This window comes from Gobius niger (assembly GCF_951799975.1).
Source record: "Gobius niger genome assembly, chromosome: 12".
Lineage (NCBI taxonomy): Eukaryota > Metazoa > Chordata > Actinopteri > Gobiiformes > Gobiidae > Gobius > Gobius niger.
The window spans coordinates 21806837-21825370 of record NC_136863.1 but is presented as its reverse complement, the minus strand read 5'-3'; the positions used below and the strand labels follow the sequence as shown (position 1 = coordinate 21825370).

At 43.2% G+C, this 18534-nt stretch overlaps 1 protein-coding gene across 1 annotated transcript in view; it reads left to right on the top strand.

Annotated features, from left to right (window-relative positions):
• The window catches only part of reln (reelin), an 82455-nt gene that overhangs the window by 21364 nt on the left and 42557 nt on the right, over positions 1 to 18534 (top strand). The window contains exon 3 of the mRNA XM_079567954.1: positions 13687 to 13825. Coding sequence (XP_079424080.1) covers positions 13687 to 13825 — 139 coding nt within the window. The remainder of the gene's footprint in view (positions 1 to 13686; positions 13826 to 18534) is intronic.

The window sequence follows — 18534 nt, the reverse complement described above, 5'->3', positions numbered from 1 at the left end:
TGGAGAAGTTCATTTCCATACAGGCAGCTTCTGTTGTGAGTTGTCTCGCGTCTCCTATTTGTTCTCTGTTTTAAATCCTTACCACAGCATTGCATTGCTCTGACTGTAGTGACGAATCAGACAAAACAGTGTCATTTTAGTGGAAATGAGAAGGACAGTGCGGCGGCGTTATTTCACCATGCTTTCCACAGATATGCTGATGCACTGAGTCATTTCAAGTGTAAACCATAAACATGCTGATGTTGATGAGCAAAGGGACAGGAATCCCAATGTTGCTCGGATTTTGCCACAATGGTCCGTAAACTTTTCACATAAAGTACCTTAACCTACTTTTTTGGACTGTTGGAATTCCATATTAAAACTAAAGGTCTGCAACAGGACTACTGTATTTTCCGGACTATGAGTCGCACTTTTCTTCATAGTTTGGCAGGGGGTGCATCTTATACTCTGGAGTGACTAATTATGTGATTTCTTTCCTTTTTTTTAAATTCAAATATATTGCCACTAGAGGGCTCTGGAGGCTTATCGAGCAGCAGAAAGAAAGTTTGGAGTGAGCGAGAGGCAGAGGTTACTCTTAGAGAAGAAAACAAAACAAAGCTAATCACGGGCTAAAAGCTAGAAGGCCACAGCTAGAGGAACGAGTTCACAAATGAGAGCTTGAAAAACGTGCTGCCGGGAGAGGTTTGTCAACGGTGCAATTACGCCTCCGTGCCCTGTAGTTGCAAGGTGACTGTTCAGAAGTGACACAGAGGATGAAGATTTCAATGGATTTTGTAATTTGGAGCGAGATCGAGCCTTTGGTATGTTCTTTATGCTATAGTTATCTGAACGGTTTATGTGACGTAAACAAACCAGACACCTATTTAGTCCGTTGTTTATGCTTCATGTAGCTAACCATCAATGTGTCACGTCAGCATACCGTACCGGAAGTGTCCGAGGCAAAGCAAAAAGAAGTGGGCGGGGTGGAATAAGGTGATAATATGGTATGCCAGGTATAAAAAAGAAGAAGCCTAAATCTTGAAAAAGTAGCGTTAGTCACAGCCAAGACCAAACACGTCTTTCTGAATGCTAGTCCAAGAGAAAAGGGTGCAAAAGGCTCTTGTTGATTCACTGTGATGGAACGGCTGATTGGTGTCTCTGTGCCAGTGCTGAGTGCTCACAAAGTAGTCGTTGATAGATGGCTCATTTTCAGGGTGATGTTTATTTTGTCATCGATTTGCATATTTGTATGTATTTACAGGGCGAACGGTGCCAGTGCCCAGCCAAATGTGATAGATCTGGCCGCCTGACAGAATAGACAGCTTAGTGACAGGGACATCCAGTAGGCGCGGTGTCCTCGTGACGGATGGGCTCTTGCTATAGTGCACGGGCGATTAGAGACGAAAACCTGCTGCACCTTGAACCCACGGAGGCGGGGCTATAGCCGGGGTGTGAGGGCCGGAGTGTAATCACGGCCATGCTTCTTAATGGAAATACATAGGGGAATTACTCGACTTTCTGCTCACTATGCGCAATTACGGATTCAAATGTAACGGATCTGCACACTCATCCATCTGCGGGCTGAAGGTCGGCTGTCGTCCCCCTCATGCCACAAAGCCAAGATTGAATGTCAAGCCGAATGTCAGGCAATGAGAGATGGCAGCTCATCATGTCACTATTTACACAGACAAGCTCACAGGTGTGTTTGCAGGCTCGATGCATTCCCAGCATCCCACGAGACCTCCGAGGTGTGCCTGTGCATCCCAGCTCCCTTTATCAAATTGGTGAGAAACAGAGTTGTGCATTAGGAAAGAGGATGAAGAGGAATGATATAGAAAAGTGTGTGGTGCGGGAAAAAGAGAGAGAGAGAGAGAGAGAGAGGTGGAGGGAGGAGGGGGTTGGGGGTCCCACGGGGAGAAGAGCTGTCAGTCCCTGGGAGACTTCAAACACAGTGCACTTCTGTGATCAGCCCGCTCCGTGACAGCTTTCTGACTGTGCCGCTTAGGCTGCCTCGTACTCACACATACATCTCCCGCTACCATAAGAGCTCTGCTGCTTCTGACTTATCCACTCAGAGCAAAGTGCATTCAAATTCCAATGACACTCTCAACACGGAGGCACCTGCTTTGACAATCATCCATACAATAACCTTCCTGTTGCAACTTTGCCAAGGTGAATCTCCGAACTGCCGCTTTTTCTCACTGACAGTTCGACTTTGCTTGTTTCTTTGCACTGGAATCCGATCTTACACACACTGTCCTGTAGAATAAAGCCTACAGGCCAAAACATGTTGTACTACTTCTGTGTTAAAGCCACCTGGGTCACAGTTACACAAGTACAGTCCCGATCAAAGTTTTAAAATTCAAAAATTATTAAGAAAGTTCTAAGTAGAACTTCAATATGCAACAACAAGAAATGGGAGTGAGAAAAAAATAAAAATAAACGTTATATTGAAAACAATAAATAAACTGAAATGATCAAAAGTTTAAAAGGACAAATCTGTGCAAAATTCTTCTGTCAGGTATTCACATTGTCCTGACATCCTGATAGCAAAGGCAAGAAAACAAATTCACATTTTGAGGGTGGTCAGGTTGTTGAGCTGCATAAGCAGGGCCGCACACAGCGCACCATTGCTGCTGAGGTCGGATGCAGCAAGACAGTCATGTTGAATTTCTTAACCAATCCAACCAATCTTTGCCAAAGTTATGGAACAAAAATGTCAAGTGGAAGACTCAAAAAAAAGTTCCAAGCACAGAGCCAGCGGATCTGGTTAGCTGCCCGTCAAGTCACTGGACGATCCTCGACCCACATAAAGGCCATTACTGCAGCCCAATAACCAACATAGGCATCGCGACTGAACGGCTTCAAAAACAAAACGCGCTTCAGGTGGTGCAGAGACTGGCTCAGTGCAGATGTTACAGAGAACACCACTCAGACTAAGGCCCTCATCTGTGGGACCCACTGGTTATTGGGCTGCAGTTGGCTCCAATTTTTGACATTTTTCAACTGGTCTTAAACTTTTGATCGGGACTGTATCTTTGCCTTCTGCCATTTTTATTACGTGAAAGCCTCCCTGGCACAACATCATCTATACTTTTTCCATTGCTGAGCTGGAGACTTATTTCTATTCCCCTGTATCTGTAAAAAAAAAAAAAAAAAAAAAGGGTTTCTTTTGGCAGCTCTGCCATGGCAAAAATAATTACAGTCGATATCCTCTAACTGTTGTTTGGCTGAGAGCGACAGGCCCCAAATATTATTTTAGGGACAAAAGGTCAGTGCTCCCATTATTTCCAGATTGGATCTCTTAATAACACCCCAGAGATGTACATAAAACAACCGAATTAGTCATGACTTCGGTTTGCGTTTGTTTGTCATAAATAATTATTAGTTTCCCCCAAAGTTCACAGAAAAACAAGGTGCTGGTGGTGACATTGTTGCTAATAATAATGATGATGATGATGACTTGCGAATCCAAGCCATTACTCCTTCTGCTTTCGCAACGGAGGTACCCAAAGGCAGATCTCCCCACCGATGATGGATTCATTAGTGCAGAAGATGAAATGAGTTGTCAGGCCGAGGTTATGTATGGGAGGTGATTTGTGTTCTCTGCGGCACACGGCAAGATCAGAGTTGAAATTGGATGAGTTGGCTTGTTGTAAATCTTCCCCCCCTCTTTGCTTCTTTAGTACTGGACTTTTCCACTCACTCACATCCCGGAAGAGTCCTTTTCCGAACTGCACTCTTGCAACTTTTCTCCCATCCTCTCAGGCCACAGACAGGTGGGTTGAACTTACAGCTGCATTCATAACTTTAAAACCCACTGTACGTACGGAAGGATGCATCTGAAACTTCTCTACCTTCAAAGAATTGAAAAGTACATCATCCATTATTAATTTTAGCTTCACTAGCCATACAGTACACCTTAAAAGCACAGGTCCTGCCTCTTTGGTTGGACGGTGAACCTGCTGGAGCACATATCGTGGCGCGTTCCCCTGGTTCACTTGGTGCACACGAGCTCGGCTGACAAACGCAGTCCTTTCTTTGAACTCCCACAGCTTCCCTAGGTGTACCGAACATGCTTTGCGTCCCGCTGCGAATTTGTGCCTCTGAGTGAGCAGTACATATGTATTTATACGCACGTTTGAGCGTGTTTTCCCTCAGCCTTTGCATTTGTTTGCATCCAAATGTATGGTAAGACGGTCCAAGGTGACCAAGAGAGCAGAAGGATGACAAAAACAGGAGCTGGGTATAGAGAAATCATCCAGTTTTATTTTTTATATATATATATATATATATATTTTGTTTTATTCAGCAGGAGAGAGCAGCAGGCGTAGGCAGCTCCTCCCATGTGTGGTCCCTGTGGTGCAAAAAGCTCTGTTATTCTCTGCCATGGAAAGAGGTTGGTCCGCTGCCAATGAGTATAAGCGAGAAAGGCAAATAAAGGCAATGAAAGACAGTGGAGTTTGACATATTTCTCTGTAAAACGTGTGGGTTTTTTGCATCATTTGATCGAGCCTGGGTCACTGACATTTCCTTTTGCGGGGATGTATAACTCAGACCTTTCATCACATCTTTTGTCAGAAAAGTAAATCTATGAACAGAAGCATCTCTCTTCAAAAATCTCTATCACTTCTTCTTAAAGCCAAACCCAGTAACTCTTGCCCCGAGAGGCCATAAGCACCACTGCAGGTGTTGTAGCATGTTGCGTTTTTTTACTCATTAAATGTCCGTGAGAGTAAATAGACAGAAACGGCAAAGGGAGAGAGGGATATTGTACAGCCAATTACACAATGGGGATGAAAGCCTGTTAGCTTCTTCTCCGTGATTCCACTAGTGTGTATTGGCGGCTCCGACCCGGTGTAGGGAAAGTTGCAATTGTGGTTTTCTGGCCAGAGACACCGGGGGGAGATGAAAGACCCTCCAATCATCCCATTAACACTTGTATTACCCCCAGAGGGACTACGAAAGGGGTTTATTAAGGTAAACAACTTAGTTCTTTAAAGTTGACATACTCATTTTGTGTATTTAGGTTCAGCAATGTTTTGAACTCGTTGCAGAAGGATATTTAGCTGGCATCCTTTCCTGTCTTTGTACAGCTCATATCTGTTGTCCATGTATTCATTACAAAAATAATTTATCCACATCCAAAGTGACCCAGATTTGGCAGAGAATATGACCTTCTCTGAGTTTTCCCTTGTTACAAGGACTGGACCGTTTGCAGTTATTAGTGCACTGCCTCCCAGCACCACTGATTGACACTTTTTATTCATCGACATTTACACACAAGAAGAAACACGCCTGCACTGTCCTGGTCCGTCTAAAGCTGTCCACTGGTGCCCCACCTGTCGCCGCCGGTCTCTGCGTATATGCCCCCGCTTGTTTGTTTTGTGGCGTCGAGGGGTGAGGAGCGGGACGCGGGTGCAGAAAATCAGCGCATGTCACGTTAGATTAATTAATCCTCTGCTCAAGCTATCAGTCCGAAAGTCATGTTGAATTAAAAATCAAATTAGTTGTGCCCGCTGCTACACTGACACACACCCGCGGAAAACACAGTCGCTCATGGGCTGCGGTGACGGATGGAAGGCCAGGCGCATGTACGGTGGTGAAACTGCACGCTCAAGGATGCACACACTGTGGGAAAAGGGGTGTTTGATGACTTTGCCACTCAGTTCCTCCTGTGGCTGGATGATGGTCCACATTTGGCATCGTCTGAAGGTCTCTGGAGGCCTTGCTCTGTTACTTCAATTAGGCCTTGCATTAGCACTTCATGTTCTTATGCCTGAGAGAGCTCTTTTGCTCTCTATTGGATTGGTATTTATGGTATTTAAAGTTCATACTCGGCCAAATTGAGCTAAAGGTTCAATACTTGCTAACCTTTAAGGACTCCTGAAACTGCAATTTTTCCCTTTCCTGACCTGGGTAGCCACTCATACTATCTATCCAGACACATGTTCTTTGAGCATATTTGTCAATAAATAAGCATCCAAGCTCATCATATGACTGATCTAACTGGTCCAATGTGTGCTTTCTCAGTTCATATTGCTTCAAACAGAGACATACACTCTTAGTAATTTGTTGCTATATAAAAGCAGCAAACCCAGGCACTCAAATTGGACCCCTTTCCCAAGAGCACCTATACAAACTTTTGGAATACATTGGGACACTATATTGGTTTCAATTGAGATGGTCTGTAAAGATACTACTATGTCACAAACAACATTATGACTTCCCAAACATGTGGCTGATAACAGTTTAACTTTAAAGGGATATTTCAGGATTTTTGACATAGGGCCTCATTTCCTAGTTATCCAGAGTGTTGCTGATTTCTGGAGATATTAATTTATTACTCATGCAGTCCTTATATTTGAGGAGTTTAGTGATGCTAGGCTAGTGCTAGGCTAGCGAATGTCTATGGTAACTAGTAGCCTGCATTAAAAACAGTCTGACCCAAGCACCGTGCACCTGAGGCAAATAACTTATAACCCCAGACTACCAATATACACGTCTGTGTTGACCGAATAATGTTTGAAATATATCCATTTTGCATTTAAAGGAACTTATAATTCAGCTTCCTGGTTGTAAGCTACGTAGCGGCGGAGTGATCTGCTGGGTTACCGGATCTACAGTAGTTTGTTTACCTCCGGCCGGCATTACTACACGTGGAATTCACAAAGGAGCTTTCTACAAATCAGATATGGCAACGTTTGGAGGATTACCGGATAATTTTGAAGAGGTTTTTAATGCAGGCTACTAGTTACCATAGACATGCGCTAGCCTAGCACTAGCCTAGCACCACTAAACTATAAGGACTGCATAAATAAAAAAAATCTCCAGAAATCCACAACACTCTGGATAACTAGGAAATTAAGCCCTATGTCAGAAATCCTGCAATATCCCTTTAAGCCTTGTATCCACATTTAATCTGAGCAGTTTGTAGTTTAGGGGTTACTGAGATATTTTCCCCAAAACATTCCCCCGTATTATTACTTGCACATGAGTAGGCAATGCACTTAAAACAGTTATTGTGTATGGCCACGGCGTTCTAACTTTTCTTTACTTTTAGCCCGAGCCAAACTGGCAGCTTGTACAATAAGCAGGGCTGTGTGTGCTGTGTGGGAGTGTGTGCATGTGGGGCCTGGTCCTCAGTTTACGGATGATGGATGATGGATGCTGTGAGATACAATGGAGGTCGGAATGAAAGAGCAATTGTTCCGTCAATCTAGTATACATGCATATATGGAGAAAATAGGTGTAATGTGTACATGACTTGTTTTACAGCTGTGTGGCTTAACCGAAGAAAAAAAACATTAATTTCTGTTTTATTTGTAAATGGAAACACTATTATACTACAAAATTGTAATATTCTAGTTTTTATGTCATTGCGTTCACCAAAATGAATGTTATAGTTGGCGTCGTGACCTCAATGGTTAGATTGCAGCGCAATTGCAGAACAGTTTGAGCCTCGACAATTTGCCAAATGTCTCCTCCTGTGCTTCACGCAGTACTGTCATGTCCAATAAAACTTGCTGGCCCAGAATAGAAACTTGGCTGAATGAACATTTGCAACACTCAGAGCAGTTTGATGCCCTAAAAGACGAGCATGATCTTTTATCTTATGAATTTTCTCTGTTTTTGTAGCCTGAACGTAGCCTCAACTATACTTTTCACAGCGCGCCTTTTCGTCCTTTCTCTCTCCATCAGTGGCATGTTTTATCACCCACATCAACACACAGCTTCCTCCCTTTGGCAGCGCTGGTCTGGAGCCCTGCCACTGAACCACAGCTTTTCCAAATGTAGACATGATTGACAGGCGCTAAGATGGATGCCCGGACCAGCCAATGGCGTATCGAAAGTCGCGTTGTCATGCGCGCGGCTCCCTACAGTGGTTTTTTTGGCGGACCGGCTGAGCACAGAATCGTACAATCTCATAGCGTGGGCCCATTGAGCTGGCACAATGCGTTTGAGGTCCCGACTCTGCCTGTCAGTGCTGTTGTGATATATCATTTATGTCACTATTGTGTAGTATTCACTGGGAGCATGTTGACAGGGGCATTATTCCGCCGTTTGACACATTCCCATACATTCACGGGCTTTTGATAGCACGTTTCTGCACCACTTAGACAAGATGTAATCAAATAGAGGCCTGTAATGGGGCTTTTAAGTCATATACATTGATATTTTCCACTATTAATATTCCAAGCAGTGATTACTCAACTCCTTTCATGTCTTTATGGATATGAAGTATGATCCTAAATATACTATTATCAGTGTAAGTCTGCATCCAGAACCTTAAACTTAAGGCCATTAAAAGGTTAAGTTCTGGTTCAGTAAAATGGGGTCAAGGAACATATAGTGTAACCCATTACAATTGCATTGTTCAAACTGTTACGATTTTTAGGATTCCTGGCTTATTCTTGCCTGGCTAACGCCAGACTGTTGTGTGCGCTCGAATCATTTCGAACTGCACAACAGCCTGGGGACCATGGCTGAAATCTTCACATGGATTTGGGAACCAATCACAGAATGAGGAGGGACGGCAAGATAATGACACGCTATTCGAGACACGGAAGCTTGTAGTTTATTTACGGCTAAAAAAAAATAAGTTTTTATACGGATCCAACATGACAGCAGCAGATGCAACGCTATTTTTCGATCAAGCTTTAGACCGTGTTTTAAATAGTTTAGCTCGAAATTTTACAGCAGGTACGTCATACGTCATCGGATACGATGATACTATTGGCTGTGGCTACGTGCAGACGGATATGATAGACATTCGTAGCGCCCAATAAACAGCTATGGACGATTGTAAACCACACCTATACGAGAAAATGAATTGGTGGCCCCCAGATCACATGTGATTTTACTCTGGCATTAGCCAGGCCAGGCTTATTCAATAATTAAAAGACTAATAATTTTATGATTATGATCAAGATTTTAAGATTATGTGTGTTGGATGTATTTACCACACTGGAAAAGGTTTTTGCGTGAACCTACCTTAAAAATAATCTTTTTATGTTGCACAGATTGATATTTTAAATTTAAATAATAATTTTATTTAAAGCAGAACTAAGTAACTCATGCCCCTAGAGGCCATAAGCGCCATTGCAGGTGTCGTAGCATGTTGCGTTTTTTTACTCCTAAATTGTCCGTGAGAATAAATACTACACTGATAGAAAAGACAACGTAACATCCAATTGCACAATGGAGATATTTTTTTTCACTCAAACTTGGCTGTAAATATTTTTTAAGTGGCGCTAGCCTGCAGTTAGCGTTGCCTGTTAGCCTGTTAGCTTCTTCTTCATGATTCTAATAGTGTGTATTGGGGCTTCCCACCCGTAGGCAGCGAAGATGCAATTGTGGTTTTCTGGCCAGAGATACCAGGGGGAGATGAAAGACCCCCCAATCATCCCATTAACACTTGTATTACCCCCAGAGGGACTATGGAAAGGATTTATTAAGTTGAACAAGATACTTAGTACTGCTTTAATCCAATTAGGTGTTTTACTCTATCTTAAAAAAGGACCACATTTTTATTAATTTGGTCCTGCACTGGATCAAATTGATAAAACACTTGAGAGCGACATGATGCAATTTTAAATTGTTTTCAACCACAAATTGACAATGACAAAAAGAATAGGTGGGCTTTGTGTAGATTTGTGCATTACTTAAACTGTGGCTCATATTTCGTTTTTTTCAGTGCAACAGTGACACAGCAGTTAACGTTAGTGTATGGACGTTGTTTGCTCTTTCCTTCGTAACATACAACATTCCATCCCGAACTCTATTGTGATGATCATGAAATTAATATTTTAAAAGTCCTACTAAACTCAAGTCGACCCCTAAAAGCTGGAGAGTTTTGAAGGACAGTTGTTAAGCACTCCACTCAAGCATGTTAAGTATCTGTTTGAAAACTAAACAGATGTCAAATGGTGTCTGAGTGGCTAATGTTTCGAAAAGGGCTCATCAGTTTCAATAGTGCATCTCATGTTCTCGTATTTCTGCCACAAAGCGTAGCGTTGGGCTCTAAAGCCAGTTCGGCTGGCTCCTGCTGGCCCTACAGTGTGAAGTCGCTGCCAGCCTGAGCCACCAATTGCCCATCTGCTCCATCGGGGGAGAATTCGCACTCCATGTATTTGACTTGTTCTGTGCTTGGCTGTGAAATGCTCATTAACTTTGCAAAGTGACATATAAAGACAAATAAAAACGTTGAAAACCAGAAAAGAGATGTTCAAGTGGACACATAAACAGATGCGACGCTGGTGTTTTACGGACGCGACACAAATGGTTTGGCGCCGCGCAAAAACTTGTTAGCAGATTGGATTGGCCGCCCCGTTTGATGAAGGGATGAGGCGACAATGGCTTTCATCCCTCTGAAATCCTGACATTCCCCACCAGCTGTTGGCGACTGGTCATCCTTAACCATTTTTGATTTAATATGGATGTGGACACCGGCTGGTCCAGTACATGGACTGACTGAGGAGAGTGGAAAATGACTTGTCTGTTCCCAATATGGGCGCTATAACATTATCATAACACAGGGCTAATGCCTTGGCACAGACTACATTCTCTGAGTGCTTGTAAGTTCCTTAACAGCAACAACGCACTGGCAGTAGTGGCTGCGATCCTCCTCCAACATACCCCTGTGGCTCCTTATTGAATTAGGATTGTGAGACATGTGCTCTGAATGCTCCATTGCGCTCTGTGTGTACTGAAGAAGTGGTTAATGGCCTATACTACAAGTGCAGCTTTGTAAGAATACAAATGTTTCCCAATTGAAATGGGTAAATAAGATTTCCCTACAATTTAGAGAGTCTGCTGTTTTGGTTCTGGTGCATTCCAAAGTTTTTTTTAAAGAGCCAGGAGTAACAAGTAAAAGTTTCGTCTCATTTGATGTGGGTGACCCCCGTCTGTTAGGACAGAGGAGCTCGTAGCTGAGATGATGAAACATTCGGTCTTCTCTCATGCGTCTCATCCATCTCTCGGACATAACCAGGGGACGTCGGGCCCTGTTTTTTTTTTTTTTTTTTCTGTAGGCTCACTACTATAGCTTGTTGCTTCAGTGGAACATGTAGGATTTAGATCTCACTGGAGTTACACGTTTCTCACTGTTGCTCTCCACGCCCGGACATGAAAGGAGCTAGTTTCGATATTTGCATTTTTACGCCTGGGTGTATTTTTCAAGTGGGAATCGAAATTCAGTGAGCGGCGTTCAGTCCCAGTGCAGCCGTGTCCTGGAGTGCATCAGGACGCCTTTTCATCTTCACCCGGCTCCGACTGCTCTCCTTTACCCACACCTCTGCCTCTTTTATATCTTCTCAATGCATTTTTCCTTTTATGTTGCCTTTTATTGTAAATATTTTTTTCACATTACAGTCAATTAATTTTCTCATAATAACATGTATATGCTTAGCTTAAAGAGTATTAAATTTCCCCGTATTTATTTTAGCAATCTGTGTAAGCATAAAAAAAGAAACTGTAATAAAAAAAAGTACTTGTATAGCTTTTTATACATGTAATGCTTACCTACCTAATAACTGTAGAGTTTACATACATTTGACTGTATTTAGAAATATTAAATGTACTTCAATACCACAGATTTTTCCCAGTGGACCCTGCTCTTTGCGGAGCATTTCCCTCGTCTTGATTTTTGTCTCTTAGCTGTTTTCCACTGCCATGAAAGCACACACACATTGCAAGCTTAGCAATATGAACATCTGCAGGGATTCTCAAGTTGCACCGGGGTAATGTGGTAGACAGACCGCACTCTGCACTGTATCATCCCCTCTGTGTTTTTCAATGCATGCCTGATGTTATACAAGGGCAGAAACAACCTGCTGTTTTCTAGAGGTTATATACATATATACAGTATCTTTTAACACATTATTTAACACACTTTTTTAAACACACTTTCCATGAATCCCCATTTTCCTTTCCTCATCATTTTTGTTTGGTTTGCTTGTGGGACACTCCGAAAACAACACCGGTGTAAGACTTGACAGTAATGTGTTTTATGTTCTCTCCCTTGTGCGACCGTGCTGCTATAAATCCCGGCTGTAAGGGACTTTGTAGTGAAGGTGATTGGCACGCGGCAGCACTATTAGTCTGTGATTACAGTCGTGAACAGGGCTGCAACTCGTAAATCTGACACATTAGGCCTGCACACTCATACGTATTCACACGTGTGTTTATGCCCATGCACATTAGCCAACAACATGACAATAGAGTTAAAGGCACACTGCGTCACATTATGGACTATACTGGTGCCATCAGTACAAAACATGCTCCCAATGACAAGCTCGACGCAGAAAATGATATTTCTGCAGTGGGTAATCAAATGATGGCGCCCAAGAAGTTACTTCCTGTTTCGATCCAGCACACCAAAATAAAAGCACGCATCTCGTCTCATTGATTAGTTCAGCAGGTACTTTACAACATTACAAGAATATAATTAAATACACACATTTTAAGTGTTTTTTTGTTAATAGTTAGGCAGAAAGAAAGTTGAACTAATGAACTGGTGCTTTTATTTTGGCGTGCTGGATTGAAACAGGAAGTCACTTCTTGGGCTGCGTTGTTATGATTTGAAATTATACACACAGTCAGTTCTGCTGACTTTAGGGAACATCTCAAGGGAGACGAGCTGGACCCACGTACCCACTCCCGGTAAAGGTAGAGTCATGTCATAGGAGAGCTGAGCGCTCACAGCAAAGGCAAATGTTTCTTTGTACATTCATGAAGTATTTTTCAATGGCAAAAATATCTGTCATGAAATAAATGCTTGTATTTCCATTTTATGTGTTGGGTAAAATTCTACGCGATGTGGCTTTAAAGTTATATAAATAGAAAACGCTTTGTTAACCACATACACACAAAAGTTGTTTTTTTCATGTTCCATTTGTTTGCAGTCCTGTTCACCCAACTGGTAAAAAAAAAAAAAAAAAAAGTAGCAGCAAAAGTAGTGAAAGTAGACGTGGTATAGTTGATTGATTGATCTATTGAAAGTAATTACATACTTGTAGTACTTCGTCCCCTTTTTATTCACAATTGACCAGATCACAAAAGTGTTCCCCACCTACAATATTTACTGCACGGTTTGCTGCCTGGCTGCCACAAAGCCATTTAGTTATAGTAAATAATTAAAGTGTTGTGAACGTCTGCGGTGACTGATGCATCCGGCCGCGTCCTGCCCTTGCACTCTACGTTATAAAGAAAAGATTGTGTGACATGATGCCATTACATCGATGCAATCATAGCCGTACACGGGCCCTCATTAATAAAAGGCACCCGCGTGGAGCTCCAGCCATGGGAAGGTGGCAATAAATGAATAGCAAAGAAGGAGAGGCGAGAGGAGGAATGTAATGTGCCTGGGTGGTGAATAAAACTGGGAGATGACGGTGGAAGGGAGAAATAACAGTAGGGGTGGTGGTAGATCAAACGATAGAGCCAGCACAGTGCATAGAGAGAGAAGGGGATCAGGCAGGTATGTACTGCTGATGCTGAAGTTTATGCCTCAAGATCCTGTTACTTTAAAAGGAAAGGACTCTGCATCTAAGGTTTTATAACTCGTCATGGAAATGTTTGAAATACTCGGAAAGATTCGAGAGAGGATGTTTTGTTACTAATGGAAAAAAATGTAAGAACACAAGTATCCCTATGCTAGCGTTTTCTTATTCCGTAAATGTAATTCTCCCATTCTGTCTCCTGCAGGTGTGTTGCCCGAGCGTCAGTTCAGTGGCACTCAGTTTGTTTGCAGTGTGGTCGCGTCCCACGTGAGCCACCAACCCTCCAACAGCTTCAGTTTTGTGTGGATCGCTCCACCGCCGGGCACTGGCTGCGTCAACTTTCTGTAAGTATCGAAGTGTCGCCACGCCTCGGGAACAAAGGCGGCTCCGGGCCCCGTTTCGAAAATGATGCATTGGTTTTAAAATGTTTTCTCCCGCAGTTTTGATGATAAAGATCTCTGTTTCCTTTGAACTGGAAAGTCAGTGGTTCTTAGAGAAAATCCATTCTGGTGTTCTGGTCACCTGAACAAAAGATGACTGGCCCCATGTCTGTTCTTACAGTTTTGGCTGACTGAGAGCAAACTGTGTGGCAATGATACTTGATTCTTGCCGCTGTTTTTTGTGATCAAAGAAAATTGTTTTCTGTAGTTCAGAGGTTGCACTATATTTAGTTCTTAAAGCTGCTCGCAGTAACAGGTGGGTGTTAAATGGAGTAGCAGAAACTACATCTCAATCAATGGTAGTTTCCACTTTCTCATAGGAAAACATGTACGTCGTGTAGCACGGACCCACCCATTCCCCTGGGACGGGCGTAGACTGTGACACAGAGTCTGGGTCACGCCGCAGTCTGGCTATTGCACACGGGGGCCCCTCTGCGTTCACTTATATTGTGTAAATCAAATCCTGTCAGAAGCCAGTCTTACGTCAAGCATTAGAGAGTTTCTCCCCCCGCTCTGTCAGGCCCTGTTGATTTTTTTTTTTTTTTATCAGCGTGATCTTTTTGAAACACCCTCTATCTACCCTTTCCCTTGGTTATTCTGGCTGGAGATTTACTGTCTCGCGCAGATAATTTGTCAAAATGCAATTAGCGGCTGCGCAGAGACACTAGATTAAATAACTACGCTCCAGTCTCAGCAAAGTCGACCGCGTCTTCCGAGACTTGAAACAATTCCAGCGTTACATCACGGACTCGTCACTGCAGTTGAAACATTGCAAACACTCACTCGCAATTCGCCGATTAAGGAAAAACAAACACAGAACTAACTTGTGCATTTTGGCAGCGTTTCCCCCCCCAAAAAAAAAAAAATGTTTCGTCAGATTTCTCGAGGGACGCGGTAAGCTATGAGGCAGACTTTTATAGACAGACAGAAGGATTGAGCCGGGGAATTCACTAAAGTGGCAATGCCATTTAGACAATATCCACAGCGCCAAACAGATTTAGAGACTCCGTGTTTGCCAGAAAAAATATTTACTGTGGACTATAGCGCGTGTGTCATCTTTGCGGGGATTGTGTGCGTTGAGTTGGCGATTGTGCGCTGGCCGTGTCTTTGGTGGTGGGAGCGAGGGACAGTTTGCCAGCGGTGATTACGGACCCCGAAGCCTGGCAGGGGGCCACGGCTCTGTGACAATAGGGGCCCCCGCGGCTGACCTTATCAAAGTCAGCCAGTTACTCTGCATCTGGCACCCGCTGCATGCACACACAGTAAAGCGCAGATAGATTACACTCAGGGCCTGTTCCAGTTCAGAGCTCTGTCTTGACCGGGACAACTTTAGACAGGTGAGAGACTCGAGAGTAAAAGCCCTGACAACTTGTGCCGATCTAATTGACCCTTGCTTCCTACACGCCGGCTTAACTCGGGACAGCCAGTTCAGCCACAGTGACAAGGCCTTTATCGGTGCTCCAAATGGCAAGTAGTAAAGGCTTTTTTATTCCCGTTTAAAAGCCTGCTCTTTTTAACCTCTTAAGCCCCACCTGAACCGAGCACATTTTCTCCAGTTTGGCTCTACCCAAATCGAAAAGCTTCAAAGCATCAAAGTAGCGTTGAAAAGGAGACTAAAACGAATATGAAAATGAAACATAAATGCATGACAATAAAGCAACAGAAAAGTGACATAAAAGTGACATAAAAGTGACAAAAATGTGTGATGGAAGCGCAACAAAAAAGCCACAATAAGTGATTAAAAAAGCATTTAAAAAGCAATACAATTTTGTATACTTTATTGTCCCCGTAGGGAAATTTGTCCTCTGCCTTTAACCCATCCTTTGATGCCGCTGGGGCAACCCGTAAGGAGCAGTGGTCAACGGCCCGGGGACCCATCTCCATGATGTGGAGCCAGGCTGGTGGTCAGAATCATCTGGCTGGAGAAGTCACCTATTGCACATGTTTTTAGTGGTCGGGACCCGGAACCTTGTAGCTGTGATGCGGAGGCGCTACCATGCCGCCCGAGGGGAAATATCCGTTTGAGTTTTGTAGATATGGGTAAAGCTGAAGTGGACAACATGCACTTGATGAAGACGGAGGCTCACAGGTTAAAGGTACATTATGTAACTTTTTTATGCCAAAAAAAAAAGAGTTGATATTAGTGCGTATTTGACCTTGTAGTGACTCAGCGGCTCTATGATTGTCAGCATGGCACCTTTATTTTCCATCACGGTGGCTCCGTCAGCAGTGAAAACCTTTCAAACAATTGATCCTGGAGCGTCCTAGAGACTGTGATGAAAAATAAATGTGCCATGCTGACCACTCATACAGCCACTGGGTCACTACAAGGTCAAATACACACAAATATCAACTTTTGTTTCCACATAAAAACTTACATAATGCACCTTTAAAATGTTAATTGTGGTTCAAACTGATTTGCAACTTTTGTAATCCATTCCTACCATCCTGATTCTTCACAGGCTTGAGTTAAGAAGCACTTTATACAGTTTTCAGGCAGCAGAGTGACACGGTTCCATTCACAATAATAGCATGATTATAATTGCTTTGAGCATTGATGCAACATCAGGGTTGACAATGGCTCATAATATGCTGTGTAGCTGAACTTGTGTAGTCGCAACTCTCGCGCAATAGAATTAAAAGTCTTTAGTAGGAAATGAAAATAAACACCCAGGCTTCAAATGACTTTCTTAAAACATTTATCTGAATCATGAATTTTAACCAAGAACACCGGAATGATCCTGGCCAGTGTCTAATCAGTTTAAATGAAGAGACTTGTCCCGTTCTTCAGTGCACTCCGCCGCTGGTCCTGTGTCGGTGAGCGTCTAAATTACACCACCCAGAGCGACGGCCTCTCCTGTGTCCTTCATAGCCCCAGTTCTGCCTGTACATTAATATGGACCGGAGCAGTTTTATGGCCAATACAGTGGGAGTGTTTCTGGTAACAGATCACCACACTGTGATAGAGGGCCGAGACATGGGCCTCCCAAAGAACTCATTTTCAAGGTGGCTGTAAATCGCCTCCCCAAAGAGAAGAGCAGGCCTTAGAGGACATGAGGAGGGATCTCAACCACGAGGGGCACAAGAGCTGAAACTTTTGCTCCGTATGATCCGCAGTAATTGTGAATATCACGGACGTAATTGTAGCTTGTTTGGACACTTGTCTTCCCCATTGAGGCTGATGACTTTGTTTGCGACTTCCCTCACTGTTCTGTTCCTTCCTTTTTAGCTCTTCTCTCCCGCAGTGTCCTGTGTTGTGACTCTTGTATGTTACATGTGTCTCTCTGTGTCGTTGTGCAGCGCTGCTTCCCCCTGAGCCCCGACAGCTGCTGGTTTGGAGATTGCCTTAATTACTTCGTATTTCCCAAAGTGATTTGTGAAGTATCTGCTCATCTGCTCAATGTCATTTGTGAATGTTGTGTGCGGATTGTGTTGCTCATGCGACAAACTCATGAAAAGACTATGTTTGAGCAACTCCAACCAAACACGAGACAGCAACTGTAAGCGTAGTTCTGGGGTTTTTCACTTGTTAGCCTTTGAGTTCGGCGCGAGTCATGACGCGGATTGTTTTGCCATATCAACTTTATTTGAATGGGGACAAGCGTTTAGAATAAAGAGCGCGCTGCTGTTCAAACCACGTTGCCATTACAATTTACAATGACAGGATAAGCTGTTGCTAAGAACATACAGCTTTCGTAATGGGTTTCTTAATTAACGTTTCCAAATGTATTCTGCGAAAGTGTCAGTATTTAGACGTGTAATAGCTTTGTCGTGAATTGTGCCGGTCTGTTTTGCATACCAGCTGCTCAGCGTGAGAGAGTGCATGACTATTATAACATAATGGCGCTGTAATGTCCTGTGTTGTTTCATCTGTGTCTGACATACTGTAGTTTAACTTACACTCACAAGCTTTATGTGTTGCATTGCAAACGCAGCATTAATGTATTTATTTATGCCCAACAATTTGAATGATAGGCCGGTTCTAATATTCATCAGAAGTCAAAGGTCATCGGGGACACATCAATCAGGCGTGTGACCTATTTGCCCAACAGCTCATTTCTCCTGGCCTTAGTCTCATCCATTGATTTTCTGTTATTTTGGTCAATCCTTGAGTATATTTCACCCTCGGATCAGGTTAATGAGCTCCTCTCATCCTTAAGGCGTCACACTGGTGCGACAGCTCTGCCGTGGACACCGGGGCTCACAGTTTGATCGATTGGCCCGAAGCAGATAATGTCATTTTTGTATCACACACAGATATATGGGGCAGACACGCAAATAATGACAGTGAAGATAAATTCAAGCAACTTTTTCTTAACAGCCAAAGGGCAGAGCCGCAAATCTGGCATGGTTTGGCGACATCATTTACATTTTCATAAATTCACTTGAAACTCGGCAGCTCATAAATCTCAATTACAGCTACACTTGACTCGTTTTCCCCTTTTAAAATGCTTAATTTGATCAATGCTCTAGCAATTTTACTCACAGAAACAGCTTAAATGTTTATCAATGAAAGCTGTAGCCAGTGCAGCTATAGTCACATGTCTCTTTTTATTTCTGTGGCAATCATTTATTTAACACTCATTGAGAATGCCTCTCGCCACAGTGCCAGG